The sequence below is a fragment of the Cygnus atratus genome, chromosome 29, assembly GCF_013377495.2.
Source record: "Cygnus atratus isolate AKBS03 ecotype Queensland, Australia chromosome 29, CAtr_DNAZoo_HiC_assembly, whole genome shotgun sequence".
Classification (NCBI taxonomy): Eukaryota; Metazoa; Chordata; class Aves; order Anseriformes; family Anatidae; genus Cygnus; species Cygnus atratus.
The window spans coordinates 942890-959398 of record NC_066390.1 but is presented as its reverse complement, the minus strand read 5'-3'; the positions used below and the strand labels follow the sequence as shown (position 1 = coordinate 959398).

General features: G+C 43.6%; 1 protein-coding gene across 1 annotated transcript; it reads right to left on the bottom strand.

The window, feature by feature from the left end:
• Positions 1-849: 849 nt before the first annotated feature.
• On the bottom strand, positions 850-8581 carry LOC118260186 (zinc finger CCCH domain-containing protein 11A-like). Its single transcript, XM_035570273.1, is given in 13 exon segments — positions 850-1047; positions 1741-1817; positions 2443-2940; positions 3730-3825; positions 4084-4146; positions 4878-4988; positions 5403-5483; positions 5993-6112; positions 6640-6733; positions 6735-6844; positions 7289-7412; positions 8195-8314; positions 8528-8581. Coding segments are annotated over 13 exon segments (1746 nt in total).
• Between the last annotated feature and the right edge of the window lie 7928 nt (positions 8582-16509).

Below are 16509 nucleotides of genomic sequence, written 5' to 3'. Positions count from 1 at the left end.
CTTGTTCAAGAATTTTTTTTTAAGAAATTCTTGTGGATTTTCTGTCTGCCCATGAACCTGCACTCGATTAATGCAGGTGTATTCTGGGTTTCCCCAGCTGCTTCGCACCTCCAATTTGATATAGCGGAATGTTCTGGGAGGCTCCTTCTGCAAAGAAAACAATGGGAAGCATCATTACTCAGGTGGGAAGAGCCGCAGCACAACCATGTAGCTCTCTTTGCCAGCATTCCCCTTGCTGCAGGGCGCCCCGGAGGACCCACCCCGGTGACCCCCGGCGGTCCCCCAGCCGCCCCGGATGATCGATCCCGGTGACCCCCGACGGGCCCCCGAGCGCCCCGGAGGACCCACACCGGTGACCCCCGGCAGGCCCCCCGGTTCCCCGGAGGACCCACACCGGTGACCCCCGCTGGGCCCCCGGGAGCCCCGAAGCTCCTGTTTTTCAGTTATCCCCCTATTTGCATACTGACACATTTTTTTCTTTCTCCTGCTACTGCAGTTAACCTGAGCACCAAATCTTTCCAGTACAACCAGGGACTTTCAGCATAAAAGCATGTTTTGAACAGAAGAAGGCAGCACCAGCAGGCTAACATGGGTGAATTGTCTTAATTACTGCTTAACCTTCCAGTTTAGGAGTAATGAAATCAAAACAAAAGCGTTAATTATTACCTTTCTCTGTAGACAGTGTCACAGTTCTCACCACTGTCCGGACATTTTCCTTTTCCGGAGCAGGAAAAATCACGCACTTCGCTTTGTAGCATTAAGTGGTGAAAGGCACCCAGCCAGAGTTACAACATGAGAATTGTCATCTTCTGCCTGTATTTCAGGAGACAACCTAAGTAACTCTAACCTTCAACACTTAGCTTCCTGTTCCTGAAATTGAGCTGCCTCTTTCCCTAGTGGTACAGTAGCAAAGAAGCCAGCAGTAGATGGGACGGCAGCTGCCTCCTTCCGAAGCTTCTCTTGTTCTCTCAGTTGCCACTTCTCCCACAGTCTCTCGTCGATGCTCTTCACTTGAAATTTAGTACGAGTTGCACTCTGCTGAGTGGGCTAGAAGGAAAGAAAAGTAGTGCATGAATAGGACAAAAAAATCTGTGGAGATTTCATTACGAAAATCTGATCAGCAATCCCTCCAAAATGGTCTCGATGTGGAACAGCATATTAATATCGTTCAGGTTACTGTCATTTTTTTCCATAAAATTTTGCCTGTAACAAGAGCCATGCTTTACTATGGAAACAGTTTCACGTATCTGCAATTTCCAACATGGTAAGCTGCTTTAAACAGCTAGGGTGTTTTGCTGTACATCTATTCCATGCTTTTTAAGCAGCAGAAAGTCATACAAGTTCCCCTATACAGTAGCCACTGACAGATTGATTTCCTTGAACACAAAACTCTGGCCTTCTCTATTAAATCACTTCCCTCAGGATTTTTACAATATCCTTCATGTCTGACAGATTAAGTCGGTAAGAACAAAAAATTCCCTCCACATTAACTGTGTAGATTTCGACTGGTGCTAATGGGGTTTCTTATTCGTCGTGGCATAAACAGACTGATTCAAAGTTTGAGGATTACAATGTTGTCTGGAAATGCTATTGGCGACAGGATTTAGACTGCACTGCAGCTCCTACCAGACGCTGAAAGGTAAGAACACACTCAAGAGGGTGGCACATGGTGAGTAACAAAACTTGTCAGAATTTATCAGAAATTATATGAATGTATGCGTGTCTTCACAAAGGACTCACCTGTACATCAGGTACAGAGTAAAGTTTCGGAAAAGGCCGGTTCAATTCCACTGTCTTCTTTTCTTCTTTTTCAGGTGCTTTAAAACAAGCCCCCCAAAAAGTTTTGTCAACGGCAGAAATAAAGAAAGCTGGGTACTTGTTTTCTTTGTGCGTTTATTTCCTCGTGTCCCATGAGACAGAGAGAAAGGCTACAATGTGCAATCCATGCAGCCTTTAAGCCCTCCTTATCTCCCTCACACAATCTCATTTTACAAAGTTGATATAATCTTAACAACGAGGCCTTTGATCCTCTGTCATTTTTGACAGAAACTGGCCCCCCACATTAAGACGTTGATGCATGCTTTACAAACACATACACGTGTCAAGTTAAGCAACACATGCCAAAGAGGAAGGTGAACTTGAACTCAACACAGGGATGACTCCATACCATAAACAGATGGCAGAAAAAAAACAGAATACCAAAATTAGACTAAAAAGCCCCTCAATGAGTTAATTTTCTAGCGGGAAATACAGAATACCATCACGTAATTAATGAAAACAGACATGGTTGCATATTCTGGCCCTTCCTTGCCTTTGAACTTTGTAGCCTTAAACTCTTTTATCCTCTGCTTTGAAGGAAAAAGCAAAGCAGATCCTGAGCAAACTGAACTTGCTCAATATGGGAAGCACCTCACCGGGGCAGGTATTAAAGCATCTTATTACCTGTTAGCTTTGTGTTCCATAACCATTTCTGCCCTGCTGGGGCAGGTCCAGGTTGTGCTGGGGGAGCTGGCACATTTCCTCCACTCTGCTGCATCCACAGAGCTTTCTCGCGCTTTATTTCTTCCAAGGTTTTAACACGCACTTCTCCTTCTGGCTTGACTTTACCTGCCGGCTCCTTCGACTGCGCTTTGCTGGGCCCGGACAGAGTGAGCACACTCTGCTTCTTGGGCTCACCCTGAATTTTTATCTTGGGATGGAACTCTCCTGCTTTTTTCTTCTCTTCTACCAAGCGATTATTCTTTTTTTCAGCCAAGGCTTCAGAGAAAGTTTTGATGTGACCTGCAGGAGCGGGTCTTGCCCCTGCGCTGGGATCTTCGGTTTTACCATGCCATTCAGCCTGGGCTTTGGCTTGAGTTTCTCGTCTCTGAAGAGCTCTCTCACGACGGATTTCCTCCAGTGTTTTCACATGGATCTCTCCCTTTGGCTTAGCAGCCTTCCCTGTCATCATCAAGAAATGAGAAGCACCAACATTTCAAGAGAGTCCAACAATATTTTAAGTCTCCAGAATTTGTCACAGTACTAAGGAAAACTAATCCTGAGCGTTCCCAATAACGCATCTTAGGACAATATCCTAACATTCTCCTCTTCCTCTGAGCCACTTGTTGTAGTTTGAAGACCAGCCCTATCCAGAGAGAGTTGCTACACAGAAATGCTAGTTTACTTTATTACTTTTTCAGACTGCATTTCAAATTCCTGCTCCTGGCAGTGGTTCTATTCTAATTGTATATGATGGTTCACAGAAGCAGCTTAAAACCTTGACAAGGCACAAGTGGAAAATAAACACACACCTAGAGCCAGATTTCTGATAGTGGCTGTCAGAAGAGCTTCAGCACTCAAGCAAGAGGAATCAGTTCTTTGTTTTCATTTCAATTAATTTTTAGGGCTGTATGAAAACGGTCTAAGTTCACGGAAAGGAAGAAGGAGAAAGTATATTTAATAGCCAGTTGTTACCTTTCGCAGTACTAGTCTGTTGAAAAGGTAATCCTAGTCTCTCCTTCACAGACTTGGGAACTTGAACTGCAAAACAGAAAAAGAACAAATTAGGGAGGCTGCATAAACGTCAACTTTGTGTTCACATTTGAAAACAAGACAGGAAAGGTAACTTTGAATCCCAGTGATTAACACCTCAGCCAACATGCAAAAAGAAACATCACAGGAAAAGGACAAACAGAAAGCCTAAATACAAAACCCGTGAATCAAATCCAGATGCCCGTTTAGTAGCTGTACCTCTCTTCGGTGCTTTGTCAGCATTTCCCAGAACCTCCACCTTCTTCCCCAGCCTTTCAGCAAGGCTGCGCTTCACTGGAAGGGCGCTTACATCAGCTTCAGACAGAGAAAACAAGGAATATTTTAAGAACATTTCTTTGCAGGAAGATTTGAGAACAGTCAACCACAAGCTTCTATTTTTCAAGCATATTTTCATAAAATTGCCTTTCAGCTGCTAAATGTTTTTTTTGCCATTTCTGCAGTCAACACAGATCTCCACTGCAATGCATTTTCCTCTCATACGTCAAAAATACTCTTTAATGCAGTCATATATAGAAGGCGGCACCTAAATAACGGCTCATAAGAAGTTCTTACCCACGGAGGCTTTCCGTTTTCCTTGTTTCTCAGCAAGATCTAGTCGAATCACAGGTTCCTCCCCTAAAAAAAAGTAAAATTTTTCTATTTCATCGAAACCAGTAGCCAATAGAAATATTATACTGTTAGCCCATGTCCAAAAAAACCCAGTAAGACAGTTTTGACAGCTAAACCACACAAACTCATATTTCAACTATAATTAACTTAGAAAAAGTATTACTAGTCTCAGTGTTTGCTTCAAATTCCAGCTGAGATAGTAGAGAATGAATCTGAGTCTGCTTGACAGCTATACTTCGTGCAGAACAAAGCTGCATAAGCAAGCAGAATATTATTAGGTACAAATGGTGAGAAATATTCCTTTCTAAGGTGAATGTCTATGAGTAAAAGTACTTCTTCACTTTTTTCCCTTTAAAAGGAATTTGCACAACTCTAAACAATATAATTTATACACAGACTCCTATCACACTACTGTCCACGCCTGCCACTGTCAGCCTCTTTAATGCTTCAGAAATTGCTTCTTACATAGCACTGTCTTCTATAGCTCTTTCTTCTCGTTACTCGCCTGTTTTTCCATTATCCCCCTATTTGCATACTGACACATTTTTTTTTCTCCTGCTACTGCACTTAACCTGAGCACCAAATCTTTCCAGTACAACCAGGGACTTTCAACATAAAAGCATGTTTTGAACAGAAGAAGGCAGCACCAGCAGGCTAACATGGGTGAATTGTCTTAATTACTGCTTAACCTTCCAGTTTAGGAGTAATGAAGTCAAAACAAAAGCGTTAATTATTACCTTTCTCTGTAGACAGTGTCACAGTTCTCACCACTGTCCGGACATTCTCCTTTTCCGGAGCAGGAAAAATCATAGAATCGACGGGAGGAAGAGAAGATCTTGAAGGACCTTCTGTTCAGAGCAAGCAAAACATAAGGAAGTTTACCAAACATAAAAAACTATCACAAAGAACAAAAAACTTTAATTATTCATTACTGTCAAACATACAGTGACCAGAGCATGTAAATAAGAGGGGTGACTAATTTGTCTCTGGTTGCCCTTAGAATTCCCATCTAGAATACCAGCTGGCTGAGAATCAGGTTGCTCGATGCCCCCAGCTAAAAATGGAAGTCTATCCCTCAAGCAGCTCCCAGCCACCATCACCTGCCATTCTGAAGCCAATAAAATTTCACTTCTTTGGCAAATAGTTGTATTCACCAAAGCATAGCCAGCTACCCGGTATTACTGGAAGAATTTTTTTTTTTAAAAAGAACATCAAACAGGATGAAGGTAAACAGGGTAAGAAAGTAGGGAATATTAACTCACCACCGTGTCTCTTAGTTTTTTCCTTCATTTTCTGCCATTTGATTTCTTCAAGTGTTTTTATTCCAAAATTCGGACCGTCCTCTGAAAACAGAAAACAGTTAATGAGACTAAGGCTTTGAGGCGCTCACTGAAGACCAAAGATCCTCAGGCTTCTTAGTGCTCAGGAACTTTTAGAAGTATTTAGAATAAACCCTGTCAACACTCCTCACAAGTGAAAGAACCATAGAATCAGTGGCATTTTGCCCCTCCTTTCACCCTTCAGGGTAAAAATTGTAGTTTTAATTTTCATCCATTTACACGATATTAGATCCCTCTATCACTAGATATGGCTTTCAACAGTGGTAGCAAGGCTGCACGTGCAGCCATTTAAACTCCATGCTGTGGCCCTGTTTTGTTCTCCAAAAGTAAAGAAAAGGAGTTCACCTTTCTGACCCAATGGGCACATGATGGTATTAGGTAGAAATGAGATCATGGAAATAACCCGAGTCCATTCAGCACCCCTACATTCTGTTGTGTTTTTACACCACATTGCTTTCGAGTTAATTGTCAGGTTCTCCTTCCGATTTATCCTACTACAGGTGCTGGAATACCTTGTTTAGCAGTAGTAGCACTGGCTTTCCGAGTGGAAATCATCCGTAATCCATTTTGGCCTTCCTCAGCTGGTTGCTGGACGGGAGTTTTAGTTTCTTCTCCTTCCTCAGAAAGCTGGTCTGAAGGGGAAAAATCTATTCAGTTATGCATAGACCAGATTGTTCATGATCATGTAGCTCATGCAATGACACTTCAGTCCATGGTCCATATAAAAAAGCTTTTTTTTTTTTTTTTTGTTTTTGTTTTTAATACAGCTACACTGACCTGATGAACTAGTAAGTAGACTACACTAGGACAAAACATCTAGGACTCTAGATTCTCTCTGCAGCTTTAACTACTACACAACATATTACTCTTCAGACAGAAGAAAAAGGAATTTCCTTCCTAGTTTCACATAGAGCTTTACACAACAGACCAGCTAAAGCCAAGAGTGGTTCTAAGCTTTCCTCCAACATTTCAGGTTCTGTCCACTGACTGCCAGACAAAGCCACCAGTGACCTGACCAGACTGCTTGCCCTATCGCTAGTCAGACCTCAGGTCATCTGTGATTTATACATTCATTTACAGCACAAATTCCTTCCAAGAACCAAAGATTTCCACAATCATTTACAGCACAAATTCCTTCCAAGAACCAAAACATGCTCACCATCATCATCTTCATCATCATCTGCAGCATTGATTACAACTGGAGGGTGTGTAGGGCTTGGGACGTTTTCAGAGTTTTCCACTTTCATCACCCCCCCGTAGCTATGGAGAGGGATTGGACTGGACAGAAAGTTTGTTTTGCTGCAGTGACATCTGAGCCACTTTCAAATCATCGTCCGCGGACTCAGGCGGACTTGGCAGTGTAGCTAGAGGAAGAGGAGGATCATCAGTAATATGGCAGTTTAAAACTTTGACCACAATGCACGAAGATGGTAGGTAAGGCAGATAACCTGCACAGACAATGAATTCAGCATCTCCTTTTGCCCATCCCGTCACTGTTCACACCGTGAACAATGACTTCCCTTCAAACAACAACACATCTCCCTACCACCCAGCAGAAGATGAAACAACAGAAAGCAAACTGCAAGGCAAATATCACACAAAGCAGAGAGAAGCTGAGCATGAAAGCAGAAAACAAATACCAGCGGTACACCAGCAGTACACTCGGTTTAGCTGACCACCTGTGACTGCAGACCTTTTCCTGCACTCACAAATGAACAGTTACCTGATGTCTCCTACAGTACTGGCACCCAGTAAGTAATATTCAAAATTAATTCTTCAATACTTAAAGAAAAAGGACCTAAACTCACTCTTGCTTGGTGGTAAGAAGACTCCATCGATGTAACGTCCCTTTGTGTGATGAAAAGCACAGTTGGCTTTCTGACAGCCTACTGGCTGGTTCTCCCAGTAGCAGGGAATCTCACTGCGCTTTTTCTGAAGACAGAAAGAAAGACAAGCTCGTGATAACACACACCTAAGGTTTGCAAAGAGATGCACAGTTCCAGATCGTGACAGCGATAGGGCTGTCACAATACAGTGCTGAAACATCATTCCAAAGGTCAGTTTATCACTTAAGTATAGTATTTCCGGGCATATTCACAAAGTTTGCATAAGCTGTAACCACTATGCACGTTTAGCTTTGTCATCATTCAGTTTGAGAAGACAGGCACTCTCAGACATCAGTTTAGGGTGGGTTAAACTAATACACCTAGGATTATACTAGGATTATTCAGAGGGAAAAAGAACATCTTAAATTGCCTACGTTAACTCTATCTAGAACTACTTCTTGGAGACTTCGTTCTTCTGCACCTTTAACTTTCCCCACTGCTTCCTACCCCAGGCAGCTAGAACAGCATTATCTGAAGGACTCCGGGACAGCAGAGACCTGATAGATCATTATCAAGCCTGCTCTCAGGAGGCTAGTACAGCCTGTTTATTATCTCCCTGCTCCAGCAGGTTTTAGCAGTCTATTTAGCAGTTATTCTGCATCTGTTGAGAAAATACTGTCGGCATCTAATAAAAGAAAATCTTGCTAAGACGTACCTAAGGCATTGATTTTATTTCCCTCTCCTTCCTCCCACCCCCTCTCCTGGTAACAGAAACCAGTGTAATTTCAAAGCAAATGAATCTATCCTGCAAAAGCACAATCAGCACACCTACAGCACTGAAAAATGCTTTTGTTGATTTATTTTGAGAACGCATCTTTAGGCACTCACATCAATTTCCATGTGTCTGAATCGGCAGACATTCCTGAAACAACGACCCTCCTGCCACAGCGTGCAGACCGTCTCGTTCCCCAGAGCAGCTTCGCAGTGGCGGAAGGAACAGTTGTCTCCCTGTAACCAAAAGGAAACCAACAAGGAAAATATAGTACAGCCTCAAAAACGTCCATGCTACTGCCTCAGGTTGCTACAATTGAATTCAGAATCTATCTGGTTATCAAGTTAACCAAAGACCAGTGTGCCTCCTCCTCCTACTCTACCCCTTCCTGAAAAAAATGGGAAAAAAAAAAAAAACAGAAAAGCAAAGCAAAAGAAACCCAGCCATACCTTGGTACAGGTAGAATAGAAATAGAAGTAGCAATCGTCTCCTTGTTTAGACATGCCGACAAGTTCTGATAACAAGCTCGGGTTCTCTCCACAGGGACTTCCTCTGCTCTTGGAGAGAGCTGTCTTCACCCTTGCTTGGGCTGAAAGTCTTCTACTGGCTTGTGATCAGTGAAATCTTCTTTTTAAAAGTAACCCTAAAGAAAGTACCAACAAGTGAAAAATAATGAGTAACAAGCATTTTTCCAGCTTTCTTCTGTTCATCAAATTAGTCTCTTGAGGAGAGCAATGCCTTGAAATCAGCTGTTACATGAACTAACACAATATTAAATTAAAGTTCTGTAAAGCTGCCAGGAGCTTTGTCAGCAAGTGTTCTCTTCCACGTCCGCAATAATATGACTTGGAGCACATCTGGAAGCCTGAAAATGGAGTCACTTCTTAAAAAACCACCTGATCATACATGCAAGGCAATGATCAACTATGGCTACGAATAACTTCTACAGAACGCAGTATGATGCATTAAATAGCATGTTCCAGTCACTGCGGGTCTTCGAGTTCACCCTACCTGGACAACCTCAGCAAAGTTATCGATCTTCAAAGACTTCCAGTTAACTTCTCCTGTAGGCCGAACCAACACTGAATCCGTGAACTAATAATAAAGGGGTAGGAAGAATTTTCCTCCTCCCTTTGCCAAGGGAACCTCTCATCCACAATTCAAACATAGGATGTGCTTTTAAACAGCTTATAACTAATGGAGGAAGCAAGTCCATTTGAATACTCTCTCAGACTGGAGACAGCCAGGGTTAGTTAGCTCTTCAAAAAATAAAAACAAACAAAAAAAAACACAAAACAAAACAAAACCAAAAAAACCCAGTGCATTTAGAGATGAACTCGTGATTCAAAGTGGCTGCAAAAATGAGGAATCCATCTTCCACAGCTGGACAATTTAACTTTTTTTTTTTTTTTAATTTAAAATTCAGTATGTTCCAATCTCTGGTCTTCAAGATTTCTTCACCTATTAAGAAAACACAAAAACCTTTCCCCGTCTTTATTACCTGTACAGCAAAAAACACACCAGTGCATATAAATACACAAACGTGCATATGCATACACACGTATGTGTTTAGACACACACGAGGAGTGAGTGATGGAAAGTTAGCGAGAGCGACAGTGGAAATCAGAATTTTTGCCTTTTTGACACAGAGAGCGCGTACAAACTCTCTCATTTTGAGGGAACTAGAAAAAAATGGAGGAGCTACAAAATATTTTGATGAGTATGCCTTCGAGGCCAATGCTTTATAACATGAGTGGTCTGGGGGCCAGCACACAAATATGCATACATATGTACATGCATACAGGATAAACATATCTATACACACAAGCATGCACAGGATATGTTGTATGATATCCATATCGAGAACAACTCGTAGCCCTGATCAGACACGTAGAGTTGCAATCAATTAACAGCAGGAAGACAGCAGATCAAGGATACAGCAAGCTTTGAGAGGCAGGGGAATGCTCACTTTGCCAGTGGCATGGCTGCATGATACCAAGAATTTTGAATTAGTTTGATTTTTTGGAAGCAATTTGTTTTCTTTCTGCGCTGTAGCAAATACCACAGGTTTGCCATCACGTGCTGTTCCCTAATCCATATATCCATCATCATCCATTGCTGCAAGATCATGAAAGGTTAGAAAAGATGACTTAGGTCCAATTTAACAGCCAATGATTTTTGAATGACCAGAGCTGCAACAGATTTTATTTAGCCGCAAGCAGGTTTTTTTTTCTGATGTGAAGTCAGATATTTTGATTTTTTTTTTAAGACACTAGATGTCATAAAACCTGCAACCAGACCAGATAAAGTTCAAATTACAGTGATTCTGAATCCTTTCATTTAAATGCTGCACATTTCTGTGCAAATTATTTCTGACTCTTCTGGACAAAAGTGGATGAAATAGTTCTTACAAATTAATAATAAAAGGTTGGAACCTTTTACTCACACAAACACTAGTGAATTTTCCAGGAGATATTTTTTTGGCAGGGAATTTTCCCAAATCTAAAATAAAGAGAGGAAAAGTTGGGTTCTCATAATAGTTATTGGTTTTGACTGCTTGACAAAGGGAATAAAAACAGTAGTTAAGCGCAAGGTTTCCTTCTCTTCTTTAGTACTGATAGGAATCGTCACTTCTGACCTTTAGCACCTTCAGAAACACACTTAGTGCCATGCAGGTTCCTCTGCATCTACTTCTAAAAATTACTGGTGCTCCTTAGCATGGAAGTTTGACTTGAAATATTTTCCAGATTTAGCTCTTTTGAATGCCCACGGAGCTCACCATTTTGCTTGTTGCCTTCCATTTTCCTGAACAGACCCAGAACGCTGTTCAGGATATGAATGGATCTGGTCTAAGGAATGGGAAGAAAGCAAAAACCAAGGATACCTCACAGCCCTAAATGCTATAAAAAGCAGTCTCATTTTAAAAAAGATCTCAACAGCTTTTTTTCTTTTTTAAACTGACATCTGCTAACACGGCAATCCAAGTGCTGAACAGAAACCAACTGAACTAGCCCCTGAAAGCCTGAATAAAAATGAGTAACTCTGGTGCACTCAGCAGGTCTGTAATAGAAGTTGGCAAGATTTTTAGATTTCTTTTTTCTCCAGGGTGCTAGTAAAGTTTTTGCGTTACGAGATTTTGAACTCTTTTTGTACAAAAGAATCACAGATGCACTACAGTCACGGTAGCTGGGGGGTCTGGAAATACATGCCAACAAGTGTCATAAACTGTGCCTTTGCTGAAGGAAGATAGATAGTACAAAGAAAATCTGTCTAGTTTGTTTTACAGGCTTGTCTTTCTCAGTATGGAACAAACTGACCTCCCTGGTCTAACTTTCCAGTTGGCTATTCTGCCTTTGTCCTGGAGTGAAGAGCAAGAAGGGAACAAAATATTTTTGCACTCCAAAAAATGCATTAGAGAAGGATTATCACACCTACCTAAGGGGACTTTCTTGTTTGTTTATAAAGCACAAAGTATTTCTCTTGGACAGTCTCTGTTGCTGGCCTGTTTTGTGCCTTCCGTTTATAATAAAGATATTAAAGATGCTTAGCCCGTTTTGCGTTTTATTTTTAGAACAGTGTAAGCGGACAGTCGGATGACAAGCAAGAAAGAACACCATAAACTACGTGTGTTAAAAACCCTGCTTTTTAATCACCCAGCATCACCCTGGCTGCAAAACAGTCTCTGCTGATTTACCTGCTTGTTAAAGCACCCCACAGGCTGTTGTGTGCTAGGTGTCAAATTATATTTAACGGTGCATAGGTAAACCATTCATCTTCCCACGGTCGAAGCACAGAACAGCCTCCTGCTAACACAGCTCATCCTTGCTGCTATGAGAAACCTCATCACCTGTAGGAAAACCTAAAGCTAAGAATTCCAAAGCAAAAGCAGAAAATACACATTTTGTACTCTTTATATATGAGTGAATCCTAGCTGTTCAATGCTGCCTACATCTGCACTGAGAGCGCATTCTGAGGCTGGAGGGAAGGACACTCAATACCCACTGACAGCAGGAGAGCAAAGATGCCGGCCAAGAAGGCAAAGGTTAAAGCTGAACGCTGCCTCAGCCTCCTCCACCAGCGAGTTGGGGGTCACCTTTCACCGTGATCTCTGAGACTCAGAGCCACGAGTTACCACAGCCGCAAGGTACAGCTGCTCCTTGCTGGCCCAAGCAACTCTATTTGAAGACGTGCCACTTCAGGGACCTGGATTGCGACAATCTCAAGATCAAATCAATCTGTTCCTGAAAGCGCAGATTGTCCTGGTGTTTCTGTAGCTTTCAAAGAACAATCCTGAACTGAGGCACTCATCTGATCAGACAGTGCTTCAGCACAGATTTGTCTTTAGCTTGACACATCGATACGAAGAGGAAGCAATTCTTCAAAGCAACCTCTCAAGCAGGGATCTAATAAGGCGGCCAAGACGACGTGCTCACATCTGAGCACGCCACTCTGCAGAGAATCAGTTTCAAGCCTAAGCTGTTTCGCCCATCTCCCAGTCCCAGAGCAACAGCGACACCTTTACCCTGAAAGTCTGTTCTGCAAAGCCAGGAGGTGACCAATGACTCGACTGAGCAGTCTCCCCCAGCCACTAATGTCACAACCGTGAGACACCTGGGACCACTGGAACGAGCTGCGAATAGCCCCGTTCTCCCTCCCAGGAAGAGCTGCTCCATCTTCTGCTGTTCTAAAGAGCCCTTAACATATAAAAGGAAGAGAGAGGTCCACAGAGCGGCTATTTCCTGCTTCCAGAGATCCTGTGCAAGACGGTTCTTGTGCTGCAGTTCCTGAAGAATTTAATGTGCATTAGCAGAACAAGAAAGTAAAGCTCTTAAGCAATTGCTAACCTGTTCTCAGTGCTCACAAGTCCCAAATCACTAATTTTACAATATATATAAACCATGGCAGCTGGCACCTAGCACTGCACACGTTGGCAGCGTCGTCAGGAGCTAGATATCCAATGGGCATCACTGTTAATTAGCCTGTGGCAGGTTCAGGGTCCACGTATCAATGGTTGTGTGTGTTTTTCTTCACTTTCTCCAAACCTGTGAAAAAAATTTCTTATACAGCACTGTACAGTCACACGTTATAGATGGGGACCAACTGCATACTGCCAGTCTGTATCAACTTCCAATAAGACAGTGTTGGAAAAAGGTGCCTTCAATGGTCAGTAGCACAATAGCTCTGGTGATGTGTTATTTAAGTGCACTCTTACATCTGAGTTTCTTCGTAGCAGTATGTAGTTGAGAGTGTCCGAGTTTCCCAGGTAAGATTTATGTTTTCTCCTACCAAGCACCAGCTCAGTATACAATGCTGTGTTAATAACACCCAAGCATGTAGATGTTAAACCGTAACTGCTTTTAAACCTATTTGTTGGTAAGAAAAGAGCTCAGTACACCACCTTCACAGGGCAAAAATTCACATGGAAGAGCAGAAAAACCCAGAAGTGCTTCCTGAACTTCACGTTACCAACAGCACCATCGGATTTAGATCCTGGCCTGGCATCCAGGATGCACGGTCTGCAAGCACTGCTGCAATGTGGAAGTGCCAAGGCAGGTTTTTGGCCTGCCCTGACTAAAACACTGTTGTGGTTTAGCCCAGCTGGCAGCCAAACACCACACAGCCGTTCACTCACCCTCCCCCCCTCCCTCTCCGGGATGGGGGAGAGAAACGGGAAAGTGAAGCCTGTGAGTTGAGATAAAGACAGTTTATTAAGACAGGAAAAATAATAACAATAATAATAATAATAATAGTATTAATAATAATAATAATGTGTACGAAATAAGTGATGCACAATGCAATTGCTCACCACCCAGTTGACCGATGCCCAGCCTATCCCCGAGCAGACTGGCCCCCCCCCACCCCGGCTAGCCACCCCTATATATTGTTCAGCATGACGTCAGATGGTATGGAATACCCCTTTGGCCAGTTTGGGTCAGCTGTCCTGGGTCTGTCCCCTCCCAGCTCCTGCTGCATCCCTAGCCTGCTCGCTAGCAGGACAGAGCGAGAAGCTGAAAAGTCCTTGGCTTGGTGTAAGCACTGCTCTACAACAATTAAAACATCAGCGTGTTATCAGCGCTCTTCTCATCCTAATCCAAAACATAGCACCCTGCCAGCTACTAGGAGGAAAATTAACTCTGTCCTACCTGAAACCAGGACAAACACTTTTTTATTTTTTTTTTTTTTCACACAAACATTACAAAGAGTGTGCCAGGTACGCTGTAATGCCAATGTGCCAGGTCAATAGAGGATATCCAAACAACAGAGGCGTTTGTCCTAATTTCTGGCATGAAAACACTTTTACAGCATTCTTTTCACGAAGAAACCCCTCTCTATCTTCTCCATTGCTCCAGGACCTGCTGCAGCTGCAGCGGCTGCGCTGGTACAACCTGCATCTTTGACAAATCTTTTCAACAGTTCTGCTTTACCTCGGCACAGTTGAGGTCACTCCTCTTCCTCTTCCAGCTGAGGAAGCAGCCTGCGGGCTCTGCCACACGGTCGGTGCAGAAGCGAAAGCTGGGAACACAGCCGTCAAACTCTCACTGCTAACGAGTGGCTCTCCTCCATCGTTCTCTCTGTCTTTTTCCTCCCGAGTGTCTGAGCAGGCACTGGGAATCGTTTCCAGAGGAAGGGTACTGCTGAAGCCACAACATTTACTCTCAGGGAAAAGAGAGTATGTGAAAGAATACATACTTCCTTTCTTTTTCCTTTTTTTTTTTTTTAAATCTCTGAAATCAACGCTGCGGCCTGGCAGCAAATAACTATGGGAGTAATGATGATTCCTCATCCTCACTGTAACATTGTAGTTAATCTCATAAAGAACCAATTTCCCCAGGCAGTGGCCATTTGAGATGGGAAGGGGCAGTAAGAGGAAGTTTCCCTTAGACTAGCTCTTCCCCCAGAACACCTCGCCAGTCCAGCAACAAATTCAATTCACCTGCTCCGCCTGATCAGTCAAACGCGCGTCCGACTCCAGCACACGCCACAGCGGTGGTTCTGATGTGGTTTGGAGCATCACCTATCCGCAGAATATCTCGGGTTTGTACACTCAAATAACGCCGTAGTTTCGAAATAAGGCCCAGAGCTCACACTCCGAGTGCAGCCTAACAGCACCAGAGGGCCGGTAGGCTAAACATTCCCATCCTGGCAACAGTACTGACCCGGGCAACAGTAAGCATCCCTTCTGCACTTTCATCGTGACCATCAGCATAAGGAAACAGAGACCTCCTCGAGCCAAGTTTTAAGAAACAAACACCAAGGTCACCCTAGCGGGTTGTTTCCAGCAAACTAAAGGAGAAATTAAGGTGACAACGGGGTGCATCCAGAGTTAGTCAGATCCTGAAGGCAGTTCCTTTGGGAAACGGAGGAGCAGCACGCCAGATGACAGCTACCTTACAGCGCACCCCTTAGAGGCACTGCTACGAAAGGAAGGCAGAAGGTTGGAACTCAAAATAACTCGCAAGGCGCCCGTTAACGGGGAAGCTTTAATTTCCTCAGCAGAACCTCCCCCCTGAAGGCAGCCCAGGGACTCTTTGCTTCCCTAGGGAGACGGCAGGGACGGGACGGGACGCGGCAGGGCGGTGGGACGGAGGGACACAGGGCCAGATGGACGGCCAGATGGCCCAAAAGGCCTGAGGAAGGGCTGAGGAGCGGGAGGGAAGGGCAGGGTGAGGGGAAGGGCGGCCCTGGGCCTGACAGGGGACCTTGGGCCTAACCCTGGGCAGCAGCTCCCCGTCTCACAGGGCCCAGGGGGGGGCTGCCTGTAACAGGAGATGCGGGCAGGTGAATTTTACAAGCACTGCATCACAAATACCCTGCAACACCTGAACTACTGACTGGGACAGCCTCCTTCCTCACCTCCTGAAAGCTCCAGCTGGCAAACCAAGGACAAAATGAAAGGCAGATGTGGAGGACCTCGTAAGATACTATTTTGTTCCCTATGTGCCCACTGCTGGTGACACGTAATGCCTCCTGTTCCCAAACTGACATCGGCACCGTTACATCTTTACTACATGCTGAAAGGAACTCAGCAACTTGAACACAACTTAGAATTACCGATCCCGGCAGCAGGCTGTACAGCTGAAGCTGCTTTAGCCAATCAAGTGTGTCATGCTGCCCCTCAAAGGTTTCTTCCTGGGAACGTCTGCTGTGACACTCCTGACGTATTACTTCTCAGAATGGCAGAACCGCGCTGGGTGGGCCCCACAGCAAGACTCGTAGTTCTGTCCTTCCCTTTCAGGAAAGGATCTCCCACCTTGAATTTATTAATTTTCATGATGATGATACACAAATTGAAGTTTTGAAAAACTGAATGCTGATTAACAGATTTCTAGCACAGCCTGTGCATCAAAATTCATTTCTCTCTATTCAGGTAATCTTAGTTTCTGAGTTACAGTTACAGTCAAAATTTTTCTTCTTTGTTTTTTTTTGTGAT